At 40.8% G+C, this 15875-nt stretch overlaps 1 protein-coding gene across 3 annotated transcripts in view; it reads left to right on the plus strand.

Annotated features, from left to right (window-relative positions):
- Nucleotides 1-15875, plus strand: part of FNBP4 (formin binding protein 4) — a 28265-nt gene that overhangs the window by 5598 nt on the left and 6792 nt on the right. Inside the window, exons 1-13 of one of the 3 annotated variants that reach the window (XM_044438252.1) lie at nt 14-215; nt 3593-3685; nt 4814-4950; nt 5307-5490; nt 5833-5980; nt 6056-6182; nt 7267-7602; nt 10635-10833; nt 11044-11165; nt 12650-12754; nt 13086-13219; nt 14192-14364; nt 15533-15846. In XM_044438252.1, coding sequence (XP_044294187.1) covers nt 92-215; nt 3593-3685; nt 4814-4950; nt 5307-5490; nt 5833-5980; nt 6056-6182; nt 7267-7602; nt 10635-10833; nt 11044-11165; nt 12650-12754; nt 13086-13219; nt 14192-14364; nt 15533-15846 — 2196 coding nt within the window. In that variant the 5' untranslated portion in view covers nt 14-91. Of the gene's footprint in view, nt 1-13; nt 216-3592; nt 3686-4813; nt 4951-5306; nt 5491-5832; nt 5981-6055; nt 6183-7266; nt 7603-10634; nt 10834-11040; nt 11166-12649; nt 12755-13085; nt 13220-14191; nt 14365-15532; nt 15847-15875 lie in introns of those variants that run through there. The other 2 variants (XM_044438251.1, XM_044438253.1) reach the window with 2 other exon arrangements.

Here is a 15875-nt window from a genome sequence, read left to right on the forward strand (position 1 = left end):
CCTGCCCCGCCCTCCGCTGGCAGGCCCAGGCGCCGCTCGCTTCGCCTTCATTCGTCTTCTGTGTGTCGGCTCGGAGACAAGGCTGGCCTGGATGGGGAAGAAGTCGAGAGCGGCGCCGGTGGGTCGGCGGCCTATCTTGCAGCTTTCACCGCCGGGGCCTCGCGGGGGCCGGGAAGAAGCGGCACCGGGCGATGGGGACTCGGCATCGGAAGCGGGTGAGGGCACAGGCAGGCCGCGCGGCCTAGGGGCTGCGCGCCTGTAGTTTTCCCCTTTGGCGCCCCGCTGGAGGATAGAGTGGCGCTCTCCGTGGCCTTTCCCCACAGCCTTGGGCCCCAGGCCAGGAGATGGGGTGGAAGGCGGTTTGGGGGCCGTTCTGGAGGCCGAGAGTTGTACAGGGGTGTGTCCAGGCTTTGCCTCCTTCCGCGCAGCAGTGTGTGCTCATACGGTGACAACTTAATCGTTGCAGTCTTATGAGGCGTTTCCAGTAGCCGCTAGTTGCTTTTTATCTCGTTCTGCCCGACTGATTTCGGGGAGGTGGGTCATTACTATTCCCACTTTGCAAGTGGGAAACTCGCGGCTAGGTAATCATAACTTGTTCCGAGACTTTGAGTGAGCCTGTCAAGGTTTCAAACTTAAGTTCGCTCCATTCGTTCTGTCCGCCCTTGTTCTTGGTGATGTGCCTCAGGATGCAATCCTATGCAGGTTTAGAGAAATAAGCCCTACATCTCTCAGCATACCCGTAAGGATTCTGTCCTAACTTCTAGCGAAGACTAGGTTGAATGTTAAAAAATCCTCAAAAAATTTAAGAGGAAATGTGATTGGAAATAATTTAGCTTGTAGCTAAATTAATATAGGGTCTTACTGTAAATCTTTCAAATTGCACACGACCCCTTTACTGTTTAGTGTGATTGGTCTTAAACTGTATACATTATAGAAAAGAATGTGAGCATAATAAAGTTCTCTCCCTCCTATCCCTCTCACACTGCAGCTGTGTTTATAAGATTACCCCACTGAACAGAAAGCCCAAAGTAATTATTTATTGTTTTATTGGATCATTGTTTTTTTTTAACATTCAGGCTTAGTCACTAAATGACCTTAGCCAGGAATAATGTCATTTTAGTCGGGATGACCTAGTCCCATGCTCTGGTGCACAACAGTGGCAGGTGGAGATATTGACATGTGATTTTTTTTCATTTTACTCTAGTCTGCAGAGCAGTCTTGGTACCAACACAGTGTACTTCATAGAACTGCTGTATTGACCCTTACTTGTGGCTGTCTTCAGTCTTATTTATTTACTAATTTATATCTTGCCTGGTTTTCAGATGTTTGTAAACTTGGCTTTTATTTTATTTATTATCTTTATTTCATACCCCACATTTTTAGTCTTGGAGATCTCAAAGGGCAGCAAAAATAAGACAATGTACAACACTAAAATCATAAAAAACAACATTTAAGAGTAATAAAATGATACAATATCAGTATTTAGAAGCAATCTTAAAGAGTCAGTTTTTCAGGTTTTCAGAAGGCTAGTTGTGACTGGCCTTCTTGAGAAGGAAATTTGATAGTTGTGGCACTGCAATTGAAAAGACTCTTGTATCATTGTGATACTGCATTTGCTCTAGCAGATTCTAGCCTACATGTAGAGGTGATGTTGTTATAACCCATCCCTATCTAATGCAGGAAAGGAGAGAACAACCCAGGTATCCTTCCTAGTATTCTAGCTTTTTTGGTGGGAGGAAAACAGTCAGTGAATTCTCTGTTGTGTATTATGAAAGAGTGAGTACATCTATACAACAATTTAATGCTACTGAAATAGTGGGGAAACACATGAAGTTGACTCTTCGACAGATTTTTTAAAAAATAGAACCTGAGGAGTGAGTTTGTGCTATAGTAGAATACAGCCACTGAATACACTGGGTTAAATACAGATTTCTCTCACTCTTTTTGCACAGGCAACTACCATTAGATGGAGGATATTTTTCCAGGTCACACTCATCTACCTGGTGCAGGAAGTGGGTGGGATGGCAGTTTTCACTTTCAATTCCTCCTTCCCCTTGTAGCCTCAGTGCTACCTCCCATGCTCTTTTCTGAAGTTCTCCTACCTCCTGTCTCAAGGATTGAGGGCCAAGAAGGAAATCAGCAAAAATCACCACCCACTCTTTTTTCCCAATGTCAGTGGAACACCACTGAGCACAGCTCTTAGTCTAATCTGTTAATTATCTTAAAAGAAATTTAAGAAATTTATGTCTAGTTATTAACAATATTACAAGAATTATCCTGGAGAGATTGAACACTGTGAAATTAAATTCTTTGTAGCACTTAGAATTGCAGTGGATTTCTAACTGGGGCAAGAATTTCCAAGCAATGAAGTACAGGGTAAAAGTGCTGTGAAAATGAGGGAGAGTCTTCGAATCCCATGCAGTAAATGAAAAATAACTCCACATGTTTTACACTATAAACTTATCTTCTGTAAAATTCCTTAGATACTATCAGAACTGTGTAAGATGATTCTGTTAGAAGTAATGTGGTATGAGTGGTAGAGTTAACATAGGGAAAATATGGGGGTGATTGAGTTAGTTTTACTATTCAAAAACTAATTTAAAATTGTAGCAAATTAGTTTAGGGCATATGTTCTAAACATATTCTTACATTATATCTTAGATGTTTGGTCTTTAATCCTTTAGCAAGGATAGTTTATTTATACCTTATTTATGCACAGTCGTAGTCTTTTTGAAATTATTGATTCCTTTTGCTTTTGTTATGGTAGGAATCTTCTTGTTTTATAAATAATTGCTGATACGTTATGGAAGTGCTGTTTTATGGGAATTATTGTTATGTAATGCTACCATAAGGCTTAATTTTTATATACTATTAATCTTCTAGATTTTGTAATACTGCATTTTGTATATAATGTTTTATTGACTGCATAATTTAATTGATAAATTGCTCAATTAAAGCTTAAAGCTTAATGAATTGAAATGCACAAACTTTAATTGTAGAGCTATGAAATAAAAGCAGGCTTTTTATGCTGTTCGATTCAGTAATGCTTTACAAGAAATAAAAATTAGTATTGAAAAATGTATCTCATTTTAAGTTCAGACATTTTGGTATTTGGTTGATATTGATCATTCATCAGTGAACAGGCTGGTGAGACACAAAAAGGAAACTCACTTTCCTGTCCTTGTGAATCTGTTTGGTCATATGCTTAATAGATATTTTTGTTCTTTAACTTCAGCTTTTCTTGAGTGACCTAGACAGTACATGCAGGGATGTCCCTAACTTTAGGGACTTTAATTAGAATCCCAGATATTCTTATATGAAGCTTTTCTCTAGAATTTACATTTTATGAAAATATTTGACAGAAGCTACATTAACAATGTTACTTCTCTTTTGTTGTTTTGTAAAAGTATGCAGCAATAAATAGTCATAAAACATATCTAACAGAAGTTTTGTGGCACCATTAAACTATCCCAGTATTTTCCTGTTCTCTTGCATCCCACCAGTTAAAGCAAGTGCATATTCATGTTTCCATTTCTTTAGCTCTTGTAGTATCCTTTTGAAGTTTTCTTCTTTACTTATGATTTTTTTCCAGATGAATTTGAAGTGACTGAAGAGGCTTCAAGGACAACCCCAAACGCACCACAGGCTAATATGCCTGTTGGGCCTGTAGCTGTCAAACCAACAGGTACCACCTTGCCAAATTTCCCTTATAATACTACTGTAACCTGTAGCTACAGAGGTCAAGCTATTGGCATATAGCAACAAAACCCACCATTTTTGTGTGAGTGATATTTTAATTATTTTTTATTAATAGATGTTTTGTCCTGTGTTTTACCTGGGAAATATCAGGGGTGTTTTCACTGTGGCTTATTGTATGATTTTGTACAAGGTTGAAATGGAGTCAGGGCTTAAACATAACAGGTTGTTAAATACTAGGCTTTGAACTCAAGAAAAATCACTGCAGTCTTTAATATGAAAAAAACCCATCCTTTCTGGGTCAGTTTGACTATAAATATGTCATTTGCAGGACTGCATGGTTGCCACTCCTTTGCCAGATGTTTCTGTGCAAACTCTGAAAATCAGGATAAATGAACTATGCTTTCTTAGCATAATAATGTTAGAAGTGACCTCCCAAAATTTGTTTGGGAATATCAGCACTTTCTCCTGAGGAAAGTAAAATGATCTAGAATCCAGTGCAAAGTGCAGCAGCAACTTTTCCCCCCACAATGAGCTAAAGTTTGTATTAGGAGTTCCAATCCCAGCCTTTCCAAAACATAAGTTTTCTGACTTAATTTTTGCAATAGCCAAATAACAGTATAAACACTTGTTTATGGGTGCAGTATGTTTAAGATAAAAGTTTTTATTCTCTTTTTTGGTATGGAGGCAATCAAGTGAAGCTGTAATCTGAAACAGCATTGCTTTCCATTTGTCTTCAGTTTGCATACTTATATTTAGTCCCTTTGTCTGTGCTATTAAACTGATCCATTATTTAGTCTTTGTGAATGATAGAATGAGAATTGATAGTGCCCTAAATTTGTGCCATTTAGACAGGATCTGTGAAGGAATGCAAGATGTTTTCAGGATACAAGGATGATAGAAAAGCTTCTCTTTCTCCATAAAAGCTATGGGATCCCTTTGAGGCATTTCTTGTACAACAGTATAAATGACAGTCATAGGCAATGTGTTATTTTGTTTGGTCTGAGGATATTTATATACCAATAAAAATAATCCAATAACTGAATACTCAGTCTCAGTGATTACAGCATGTTGCTGCAATGGACTGCACCTATCATCTTGTTGACCTTTGTTCTAGGTGGCTTATGTTTACTTGGTGCTTATGCAGACAGTGATGAAGAAGACAGTGAGATATCTGAGAAACCAGCACAGTCCGCAGATGCAAATGGCAATAATTCAACAGACATTGACAGTACCCTGGCCAACTTCCTAGCGGTTAGTAGAATCTCTGTTTTGGTTTTGTAATTAACTCTGCTCTGAACTGAAATAGAACATTCAGAAAATTCATGCCAATAGATATCAGGAATAAGGGCTAACAAGAAATGAATAAAATGCTCTGCTGGAGAGGTGTTTTAAAAGATTTAGAGCTGTTAAAACCTTTAAGGCTGAGTAGCCTTTTTTGTTGCTTTCCAATAATTAAATCCTTTTCAGAAGAAAGACCTACAATTCCCAGCAATGCTGTCTGGGACATGTTGGGAGTTGTAGGCCTTTTTCCTATTTGAACTTGGATAGGATTGTGCCCTTTGTTATTTGAGTGAAATAATGACTTATCTTATTTCTACTTTTAAAAGGAAATCGATGCTATTACAGCTCCTTCCCAGCCTGCTGATACCACTGTTCCTACCAGTGCTCCACCTCCAACTCCTCCACGCCCAGAACCTAAGGAATCTGCCACCAGTCAGGTTTTGGCAACTGCAAATGGAACGGACCAGGTGGCCGAGTGGCAGTATGACACTCAGTGCTCACTGGCAGGAGGTGAGCTCCATTTGCTAGCTTGTGTTACTGCATAGCAGTTTATTTAAATACATGCTGCTGGAAAAGTAAGGGTAGTTAGTCTGTTAATTTTCATGTCTTTTCTGTTTAACTGAATATGTGGTTTGTAATGTGAACATGAAAACTGAGAGCCTTATTAGCTAATCTATTTTATGGCATTCAACAATTATTAAAGGCATCTGGTCAATGTCAGGTTGGGGGAAAATTTGAGAGTGATGAGGAAGAATGCAGTAATAGCCTTTATTTCTAATTTCATGGAGAAATATAAGGATACTCAGTAAGGAAGGAAGCTTGCTAAAAGGAGTCTCATTTTCTTTCCTGCAGTGGGAGTAGAGATGGGAGACTGGCAGGAAGTTTGGGATGAAAACACAGGCTGTTATTATTACTGGAACACTCAAACTAATGAGGTTACTTGGGAACTACCCCAGTATCTTGCAACACAAGTTCAAGGTCTCCAACATTACCAGCACAGGTAAAAATCACACTGAATTGGAGACTGAATTCATTGTCCTTGAAACTTCCCTTACTCAACCCATTCTTCTGTTAGTTCGGTAACAGAAGCCAATGAAAACTACCAGATGGCTGTAGACATAACCTCACAAGGAAAAGGTGCCACCACCGCCACCAGCACTGTTAGAAGTAGGACAACTCTTGTGAAGCGTGAGTTAAAGAAGGTTAGTATCAGCTTGGTTGGCTTAAAGCACATATTTATTCTTTTTGCTCAGTTTCAATAAAAAGCATCTACTCTTCTTTGCTTTAGAGGATATTTTTTTCTATGTATGTGAATCTGCTTTTTTTAATATTCAAGAATGGATAACAAGCATTGCAAAACAGTCTGCCTGGCACCATCATTATATGCTTTTCGGTGCCAGGTGAAGACCTTTTTATTCACCCAATATTTTAATGTTTAATAGATTTTAATTATCTTTTATTTCAGTCGTGGGTTATTTAGTTTTATTATTGTTTGGCATATGTATCATATTTATATTGTTTATTGAATCTGTTGTAAGCCATCCAGAGATGCAGTGATTGAATGGGTTAGAAATATCCCAAATAAATAAATAAAACAGGAGCTGCTGCTATAGTATCTTAGCATAGATCATATTGTCACAGTTTTAAAACAAAATGGTAGCTACATGCTGTTACACCTACATAATTCAGAAGAGTCCTCCACAGGTGGGTGGTGGGATCAGGATTCTGTAGTTCCAGTGGTGGAGTACGTACTTTGCATGTATAAGTTCCTAGGGCTCTGGCTTTCCTGTTTAAAGGTATATCAGTCATTAGGGTTATGAATAGAGCTTTTGTTCTCCGCATAGGTTTCATGTCTGGGTCACTGGAAACTCTTAAGCATAGGCTTTTGTCTTTTGAACCTTTGTAAATACTGGGCACACATTTCTAAGCTTTGCAGGATAACAATTAGAACTAGAAATGTGTTCTTCAAAGAGAAGTTGTAGCTTTCAAAATATCACACAGCAGATTCCATCCTTGCTATAGCAAAAAACAAGGGGAATGATTCTCTCTGACACACTGAGATCTCACAGAGCAAATTCTGGATCTTCTGATAGCTGGAATGCGTATTATCCTTGTGATGCAGAATGCAGTGACTTGCAGGCTTTGCATCAGTGTCCAATGTGTGGCTTTATCACTCATTAGCCTCAAGTGTTCTGGAAGTTTTTAGCAATATAACATAACACTGAGGATTCTCCATGACTTTCTCTAGGAAGCTAACATTTTAGGAAAATCTCATTTACTTCACAGGAAGTGAATGAAGGTATCCAGGCTCTTTCAAGCAATGAGGAAGAGAAAAAAGGAGTGGCTGCATCACTGCTGGCTCCATTACTTCCTGAGGTGGTGAAGGAGGAAGAGGAGCGCTGGAGACGGAAGGTTATCTGTAAGGAAGAGGTGGAGCCATTAATGGAAGAAGATGTGGCAGTGGAACAAGTGGCTGTTGATCAGCCCCTAGAAGGCAATCGAGAGATTGGTGAAGACCCTTCTCAGGAGGACCTGTGTAGTGTGGTGCAGTCAGGGGAGAGTGCAGAGGAAGAAGAGGAACAGGATACTCTTGAGCTGGAGATGGTATTGGAGAGGAAGAAGGTGAGTCTCAGGCGGAATTGTTTAAAAAAAGAAAAGGGTACACCTGCAAAAGGGGAAGGGCTTGGTATTTGTAACATCTGTCACCAGTCTTTGACAAGGCAAAGCCCTTTTGAATACAGATAGTTCTTCTTCCACATTGTTTAGGGAAGCAGCTTGGAAGTGTTGAATTCAGCTGCTGGGGGAAGGAATTGATGACCCTATCTTAAAATATGAGCCTTAAGAAAAAGATGTAATTTTTGAACAGTTTTCTAGCATCAAATGACTGTTCTCTTGCATGACAACACACATACTGGAATGATACTGACAGTTTATGAGTTGTTCTATAAATGTGTCAAAAAGTGCCTCAAACAAATTTTAGTATTATCCATTATACTTTCTCTATTCCCTTGCGTCCATAGAGAGATTTAGAGGGGGACTTGTATACCATCTATCTCAATCCTTCCCTAATGCAGGGAACCCAGAGCTAGAACATCCCCATCTAATGCATAAAGACCTCTTGCACAGTGAAGTCCATCACAGCTCCTAATTGATTCAATTTTTCCTAATATTCAAATGATATAAGCTCTCTTGAAATTTACGTTAAAGAAGAGGGTAGCTATGTCATTTCTACTAAGCTAGTCGCGAAGTTGCATCTGACCCATCATGACCCCATGGACAACATTCCTCCAGGCTCCCCTATCCTCCATCATTCCCAGGAGTCCACCTAAGCTCACACCGACTGCTTCAGTGACTCCATCCAGCCACCTAATCCTCTGCCGTCCCCTTCTTTTGCCATCTATTGTTCCCAGCATTAGGCTCTTCTCCACTGAGTCCTTCCTTCTCATTCGGTGACCAAAGTATTTGAGTTTCATCTTCAGGATCTGTCCTTCTAAAGAGCAGTCAGGGTTGATCTCCTCTAAGACTGACTGGTTTGATCTCCCTGCAGTCCAAGGGACTTACAGGAGTCTCCTCCAGCACCACAATTCAAAGGCCTCAATTCCTTGGCGCTCAGCCTTCCTTATGGTCCAACTTTCACAGCCATACATTGCAACTGGGAAAACCATAGCCTTGACTATACACACTTTTGTTGGCAGGGTGATGTCTCTGCTTTTTAGTATGCTGTCTAGATTTGCCATAGCTTTCCTCCCCAGGAGCAAGCATCTTTTAATTTCTTGGCTGCAGTCCCCATCTGCAGTGATCATGGAGCCCAGGAAAATAAAATTGGTCACTACCTCTATTTCTTGCCCATCTGTTTGCCAGGAAGTGATAGGACCAGAAGCCACGATCTTAGTTTTCTTAATGTTGAGTTCCAAGCCAACTTTTGCGCTCTCTTTCACCTGCATCAAGAGGCTCTTTAGTTCCTCTTCACTTTCTGCCATTAGAGTGGTATCTTCTGCATATCTGAGGTTGTTGATATTTCTCCCAGCAATCTTAATTCCAACCTGTGATTCATCTAGCTCCGCCATTCTCATGATGTGTTCTGCATATAAGTTAAATAGGCAGGGCGACAGTATACAACCTTGCTGAACTCCTTTCTCAATTTTGAACCAATCAGTGGTTCTATGTCCAGTTCTCACTGTTGCTTCCTGACCTGCATATAGGTTTCTCAAGAGACAAAGAAGATGGCCTGTTACTCCCATCTCTTTAAGAACTTGCCACAATTTGATGTGATCCACACAATCAAAGGCTTTAGCATAGTCAATGAAGCAAAAGTAGATGTTTTTCTGGAACTCCTTAGCTTTCTCCATGATCCAGCGTATGTTGGCAATTTGATCTCTAGTTCCTCTCCCCCTTCGAAACCCTGCCTGTACTTCTGGTAGTTCTCGGTCCACATACTGCTGGAGCCTAGCTTGTAGGATTTTGAGCATAACTTTGCTAGCATGTGAAATGTGTCATATCTCTCTGCCTGTTGATACTGTCCATGGGGTTTTCATGGCAAGGATACTGGAGTGGGTTGCCATTTCCTTCTCCAGTGGATCACCTTTTGTCAGAGCTCTCTGCTATGAGCTGTCCGTCTTGGGTGCCCCTGCACGGCATAGCTCATAGCTTCATTGCACTATACAAGCCTCTTCGTCACGGCAAGGCAGTGATCCATGAAGGGGTCATTTTTGCTACAACATATAAATAATTTAAAGGGGTAATTTACATGATACCAGAGCATTGGTGATAAATACTGGTAGCATTTGGTGTCTTCAGTTTTGGTAACCCCCCCTGCCCTCAGTTAGGTTTTCAAGGTGTTGCTTGCTAATTCTGTTTGTTTCATCCTTTGTTCAGTTTTTGTTTGTTTAATTTTGTAGCATTATGTAGTTGCTTTTTATTTTCTTTTATACCACCATTTGGGGTTGAAAGAATGACTTTCCCATTGCAACTTAAATTAAGACAAACATTGTCTTGTACGAACCATTTCTCCCATGATACATACACTGATCTGGTTTGCATGTTATCCTGCAATTCCTGGGTTGTTTAACAATCATTAAAAAAAATATATTTCTTATCCCTTCTTGTCCCTGCTGCTATATCCAGCTTCAGAGGCAGTGACAGGGATGAGGAGCAGCAGGAATTGCAACTTGTCTATGTAATGGGAAGAATGGGTATTATTTATTTGCCATCCATTTTCCTTCCAAGGAATTCAAGGTGGCTTAATGTATTTCTCCTCCTCTTCCTCAATCTTATCCTCACAATAACCCTGTGAGGTAGCTTGGGCTGAGAGTCCAAAGTCATCAAGTGAGCTCCGTGGCTGAGTGGAAACTAGAACCCAAATCTCCTGAATCTCAGTTTGATACTCTTAACCACTTCACCACACCTTGGGTTATTCTATTTTTTTCTGCAATATTCATGTCTACCATTTCTGATACCATCTCTTTATTTTATTGTGTTTTAGCTGAATGTAAGTTGTTTTCAATAACTTATGAGGGAGAATTAACAATATAAAAATAAATCACTATAATAAAGAATAAATAAAATAGAGAGTGCCATAGTTGAAGATAGATACTTAGGAGAATAAACGCATGAGTATATTTCTGTTATACTGCAATAATGTCTTTTATATATAGGCGGAACTGCGAGCTCTAGAAGAAGGTGATGGGAGCATTTCAGGCTCAAGTCCTCTTTCTGAGGGGAGTCAGTCAGACCTAACACGGCGACTGCTACCCAAGCAAGGGAAGTGGAAGCTCTTTGGAGTTGCTAGCCCAGAATCCAACAGTCGAGGGTCTAGTAAAACGGGGCAAGAAAGTCCAGAACCTGGAGAAACAGGTATGGCAGATTATTGTGCTAAGGGTTAATTTTAGCTTGGTAAGATTCACACATAAAAGCTATGCCTGGGCTGCTGGGACCACATGCAAGAGTTGTTACCATGTCCATATCTTCCTATTCTCCTGTATCAAGCCATTGTAAAAGAGAGGGTACGGTGAGAATTTAATAAGAATGAGCTGAAGGCTTCCTTTCTTGCTTTTTGATCAGTAGTGAAGGAAGAACCAGAAGTGGCTGATGAAAACTCTGAAAATGAACCAGCTGCAGAGGAATTGCAAGACAAAGTGAAAACACAAGGGACTTTGAAAGTGGAAGATGAGGAGCAGGACTTAAAGGTGTGTCAAGTAGACTTCAGTTTCTCCTTCAGTACTTAAGATAGCATTACTTTGGGCAGATTTATATATGTCTTCAAACTGGATTGACTTCCTTCTTACTACACAATGACCAATCACATTCTGCATATTGAGATAGCACTATATCAGCAAGATAGTCCATAGGACAGTGACCTGGTTTACCTGAATACTGTAGTCCACCATGGTGTGTGCTAGCAGACATTTTGAATATTCACTATTGCTGTGGCTTTTTTTATTAAGTTTATATCCCACCATTTTTCCTTCCAAGGAAGATGGCTTACATAATTCTCCTTCTCCTCTGAATCTTATCCTCATACCCTGTGGTAGCTTGGGCTGAAAGTCTGTGACTGGTAGCCAAATGGGCACTAGAACCCAGATCTCCCATCCCAGCCCTCTTAACCACCACCCTGGGTTACAATGTCTGATGAGGGGGTTATTGGTATGGTTAACAAACCACTGAAGAACTGAAACAGACCAGGTTTTGTGTGGTTTGATAACCATGTCAACAACCCATTCTCATCAATCAACTCAGCAAGCTGTGGTGACAGTGCATTATGACTTGAACATTCAAAATGGCTGTACACAGTATAACCCACTATGGCTTAAATAAGCCACAGTGGACATAGCAGTCATGCGAACTGGAGACACAATTGATCATTCACTCTGCAATCTAGGCATATAGAGAATGCATGTGCATAATTAGTTGTACTATAGTGCTGTGCCATCTGGATTGGGGGGAAAAGGGTCAATTCATTTTGAACCCTCTCCTGTATCTGTAGTATGAACTGGCCCTTGGAACTACTATCAGTACCTAACCTTGTCTGGGGTGGTGCCAAGCTTTTTAGTTTACCATGCAAAATATCTCTAACATTATTCTGGTTCTGATTACTCTCAAAGTGCTTCCAGTGCTGCTGCTTATTTTAAGGTGTGTGAGTAATATCCTAAACAGATAGTGTCTGTCTTGATGGGAATTTGAAAAACAAGGCACAGACACACATGACATTAAGATGTATTACTAACAATACAAAACAGATTTAAGTTGTATATATTGGAGTTTTCTCCAATTCTATTATTACTGTTATTTAATTGCTGCATTTAATTTAAGCATTGCTGTTTTTAGAACATGCTAGCATTGGAAAATAGAACAACTTGTTTTTTGTGTGACAATAAATTTAAAATGACTGCAGTGGACATATTAGTTATCCATGTGTACATTTGAATGGGTATTCAAGGCATTCTAGCAGAATGGTTGCTGAAATGAAATGGAACATACTTTCTGTATTTGACTAGGCTTGAATGGGCTGCTATTTTCATTAGCCTCAAAATTTTGCTGTTGTGAGTTACTCTTCAGAGGACTCATCTTGTTGCTGGAATGGATATTGGCTGGCTATAAAGACAGTATTTCAGTGGCTTCAAGCATTGTGACTGACAATATATTCTTGATCTGCTTGTTTCACTTGTGGCAGTTTCAGATTGGAGAGCTGGCTAACATGTTGATAAGCAAGTTGGAGTTCTTGGGCATAAGTAGACAATCCATCTCTAACTTCCACATGCTCCTGTTGCAGACTGAGGTAATTAAGTTTACTTTTTAGAGAAAATGAATTATAGAATATAGGGAGCCAAACACCTGGCAGCATTGCAGTATGACAAGTACTGGGAAGTTTAAGTACTCTGGTGTGGCTAGTCACTTCTCTCCCTCACACCAGCTGAGTTCTCCAGCCCAGTATTACACCTGAGACCTTTTTGGTCTATATGTAGTTTGCTTGATCATGTTCTCTGTCAGCAGTACTGGCTCCTATTTTGGATAACTAGCTGCACAACTCAATGGAATACCGCATGCTTGAGGCCAGGTATCCATAAGTTTTGCATCATTTCCTTTGTTCCTTTGTCTTCCTGTCATAGACCCGTATTGCAGACTGGCGGGAAGGAGCTCTCCAAGGAAATTACCTCAAACGCAAATTGCAAGATGCAGCTGAACAGCTAAAACAGTATGAAATAAACGCCGCCCCTAAAGGCTGGTCCTGCCACTGGGACAGGTACGCTCTCTTCTCCCCTTTTCACCTTTCACCTTTGACATCTCAGACATGATTTGTGACCATCACCACCTGCCGACGTGCCGTCATCTATCTGGAGACTGAGAGCAGCTGCACTTAGCGGTGCTGAGCGGGCAGAGAGCCTCTGATACATACAGAGTTTGAGCGAGCCACAAAAATTGGAGCAATATAAAGTCTTTGTTAAGTGTTTTGAAATGGATTTGATTCCGCGATTGGACAGAGCTGGTGTTTACTCGAGTGTAAATGCGCTAAGGAGGGCGGGCTTGGGGGGTCGCGCATGCGAGAGCTCTGTGCACATTGCAGGATCTCAGGAACTCCGCTCCCAAGTAACGTCTGTGCCCTTATGGAAAGCTCACTTGACTGAGGATCTCAACGAAGAACAAGATAACTATCTCCTGCCAGCAGGTCAGACCAAACTATTTTTTCTTATATTTGGTTTTCTTGATTATTTTTGTTTATTTGAAATCTTTGCTCTTTTGTTTTTCAGCTCCCAGATCCTCTTCCCTCTCAGTAGCAATTCACTATGTCTGACACCAAGAGTATCATAAATGTGACTGCAGCAGTCCATGGGGAAGCAGCCATCTTTCCTAAATTGGGCTGTTCCTCTTTTGCTATTCTGGAAAGAAATGAACCCTGAGACTACCTAAAAAGTCTATTTCCTAGTGCATCCTTGAACATATAATTGCACACCAGCCACAAGCGACTGTTTCGCTTAACCCTCTACTCTTGGAGTGGAGGGTCAGGGCTGTGATCACAGAGCCAGCATCACAAACAGTTTGGAGTAAGCCCATCTTGCAAACCCTTCCTCAAAGCTGTTTGTTGCCTTTGTGAACAGCAGTCCTACTGCAAGAGGTTCTTCCTGTGAGAGCACTCCGCTATCGCGGGAGAGGACTACATCTTTGTGTCAGTGAAGGGATGAGAGTGTAAAGCCTTGTTTTCTTTCTTGTGATTTAGGGATCATAGGCGCTATTTCTATGTTAACGAACAATCAGGCGAATCCCAGTGGGAGTTCCCAGATGGGGAGGAGGAAGAGGAGGGGCAAATCCTAGAGAATAAAGCAGAAGCTCTTCCTAAACAGGCTCTGAAGGAGAAAACAGAGTCTGGGGAATCTACTGATAACACTGCAGGTACTGGGCCTGGTGGGTTTGCTGGAAAAAAGCACATTTTATTTGACTGATTTGAGGAAGGCAGAATGTCATAGCAGGTGGGTTGGATGTATGTAATGCAGAAAGGCAGTTGTGTTAAATATTCTGTTAGGCAGAGTGGAGTTTTACTTAAGCGCATGTGATGTCAGCTGAGCATTAATCTGTACCTGGTATCTTCAACCTGATAGCCATGGACACCTCCCTTTATGCTTAATAGTCTCAGTGCATCTTTGCATTTATAGATTGTATTTTATCTTTTTAATGAAGTGGGAGGCTAGCATGCTACAAAGCAGGTGTTAGTCCTCAGTACCATTGAAATGTCAAAAAATGCTCTGTGTCCCACATGGGTCTCAGAGGCATTCTTGGAAAACACAAATGGCAGATTGCTGCACTCTAGTGCTTCAGTTTGAAACATGCCCTGCTGCACAGAATAAAGGAAAATGTAAGCAGGGAGTAAGGAGGGATGTCTGTGTGTTGTCTTGTCTTTTCTTTGAGTATTTTGTTTGTTTGTGCATTTTACAAATATCACTAGATTGCCTTCTTTGACTGGTGGGGGCAAATAGGTGTTGTAGCATTTGAAGCTCAGACCGCAGCTCTGCATTATAGTTCCTGGCCAAAATGTTTGTCTCCGACTCTCAGGAATGTGAAAAGCAGAAAACTATTCAGAAGAGTGGTTTTCTGTTTTGTAACTCAGACCTCACCTTTGCCTTGTACTGTTCTTGTTCTTATGCAAGTTGTTATAATTGAGCCTCACCAGTTTACCTTGTGGTAAATGGGTGTTTTATGACTAGCCAAGCCATTTTATAAAGAACGAAAGCTGTTTGTGAGAACATCCACAGCCCTCTTTCAAAATTCCACATGTGCCCACTGGCCCAAAAGGTTTGAGGATCCCTGTTCTATATCCACCCTAGAGATTTCAGTCCATCAGTATATATGGTTCATACAACATATCTGCTGCACTGTGTTGAGAGGGAAGATGTAATTTTTCCAGGTTACTTTTTAGAGTTTGAGGAGATGGTTAATGAGCTTATTAATATCAAAAGGGTAGCTTTTCCAAGGAAATGTGTCTCCCTTCGAGAAAGGAATGCATAAAATAAAAAAAAATGTTAGGATGAGAAGATAAACAAAACTTTATGTATCTTTCTTTTAGGTTCTGTTGGTAAAGACTCTCTTTCTAGTCAAGCTGCAGCTACATCTCTTGTGCCTCTCAGTCCATTTTGGACTATGCTTCAACCCTCTGTTCCTGTACTCCAACCCCCTTTACCCTTGGAAATGCCACCACCGCCGCCACCTCCACCAGAGTCACCACCTCCACCCCCACCACCCCCACCACCCCCAGGAGAGGATGGGGAAATACAGGAGGTAGAGATGGAAGATGAAGGAGATGAGGAGCCACCAGCACCAGGAACAGAGGAAGATGCTGTCCTGAAACCTCTTCCCCGACCAGTAGTTGCCAACAGTCAAGTGAGTTAGTGCATACAGTATCACTGGTT

The sequence above is a fragment of the Varanus komodoensis genome, unplaced genomic scaffold (assembly GCF_004798865.1).
Source record: "Varanus komodoensis strain SLA01 unplaced genomic scaffold, ASM479886v1 scaffold32, whole genome shotgun sequence".
Classification (NCBI taxonomy): domain Eukaryota; kingdom Metazoa; phylum Chordata; class Lepidosauria; order Squamata; family Varanidae; genus Varanus; species Varanus komodoensis.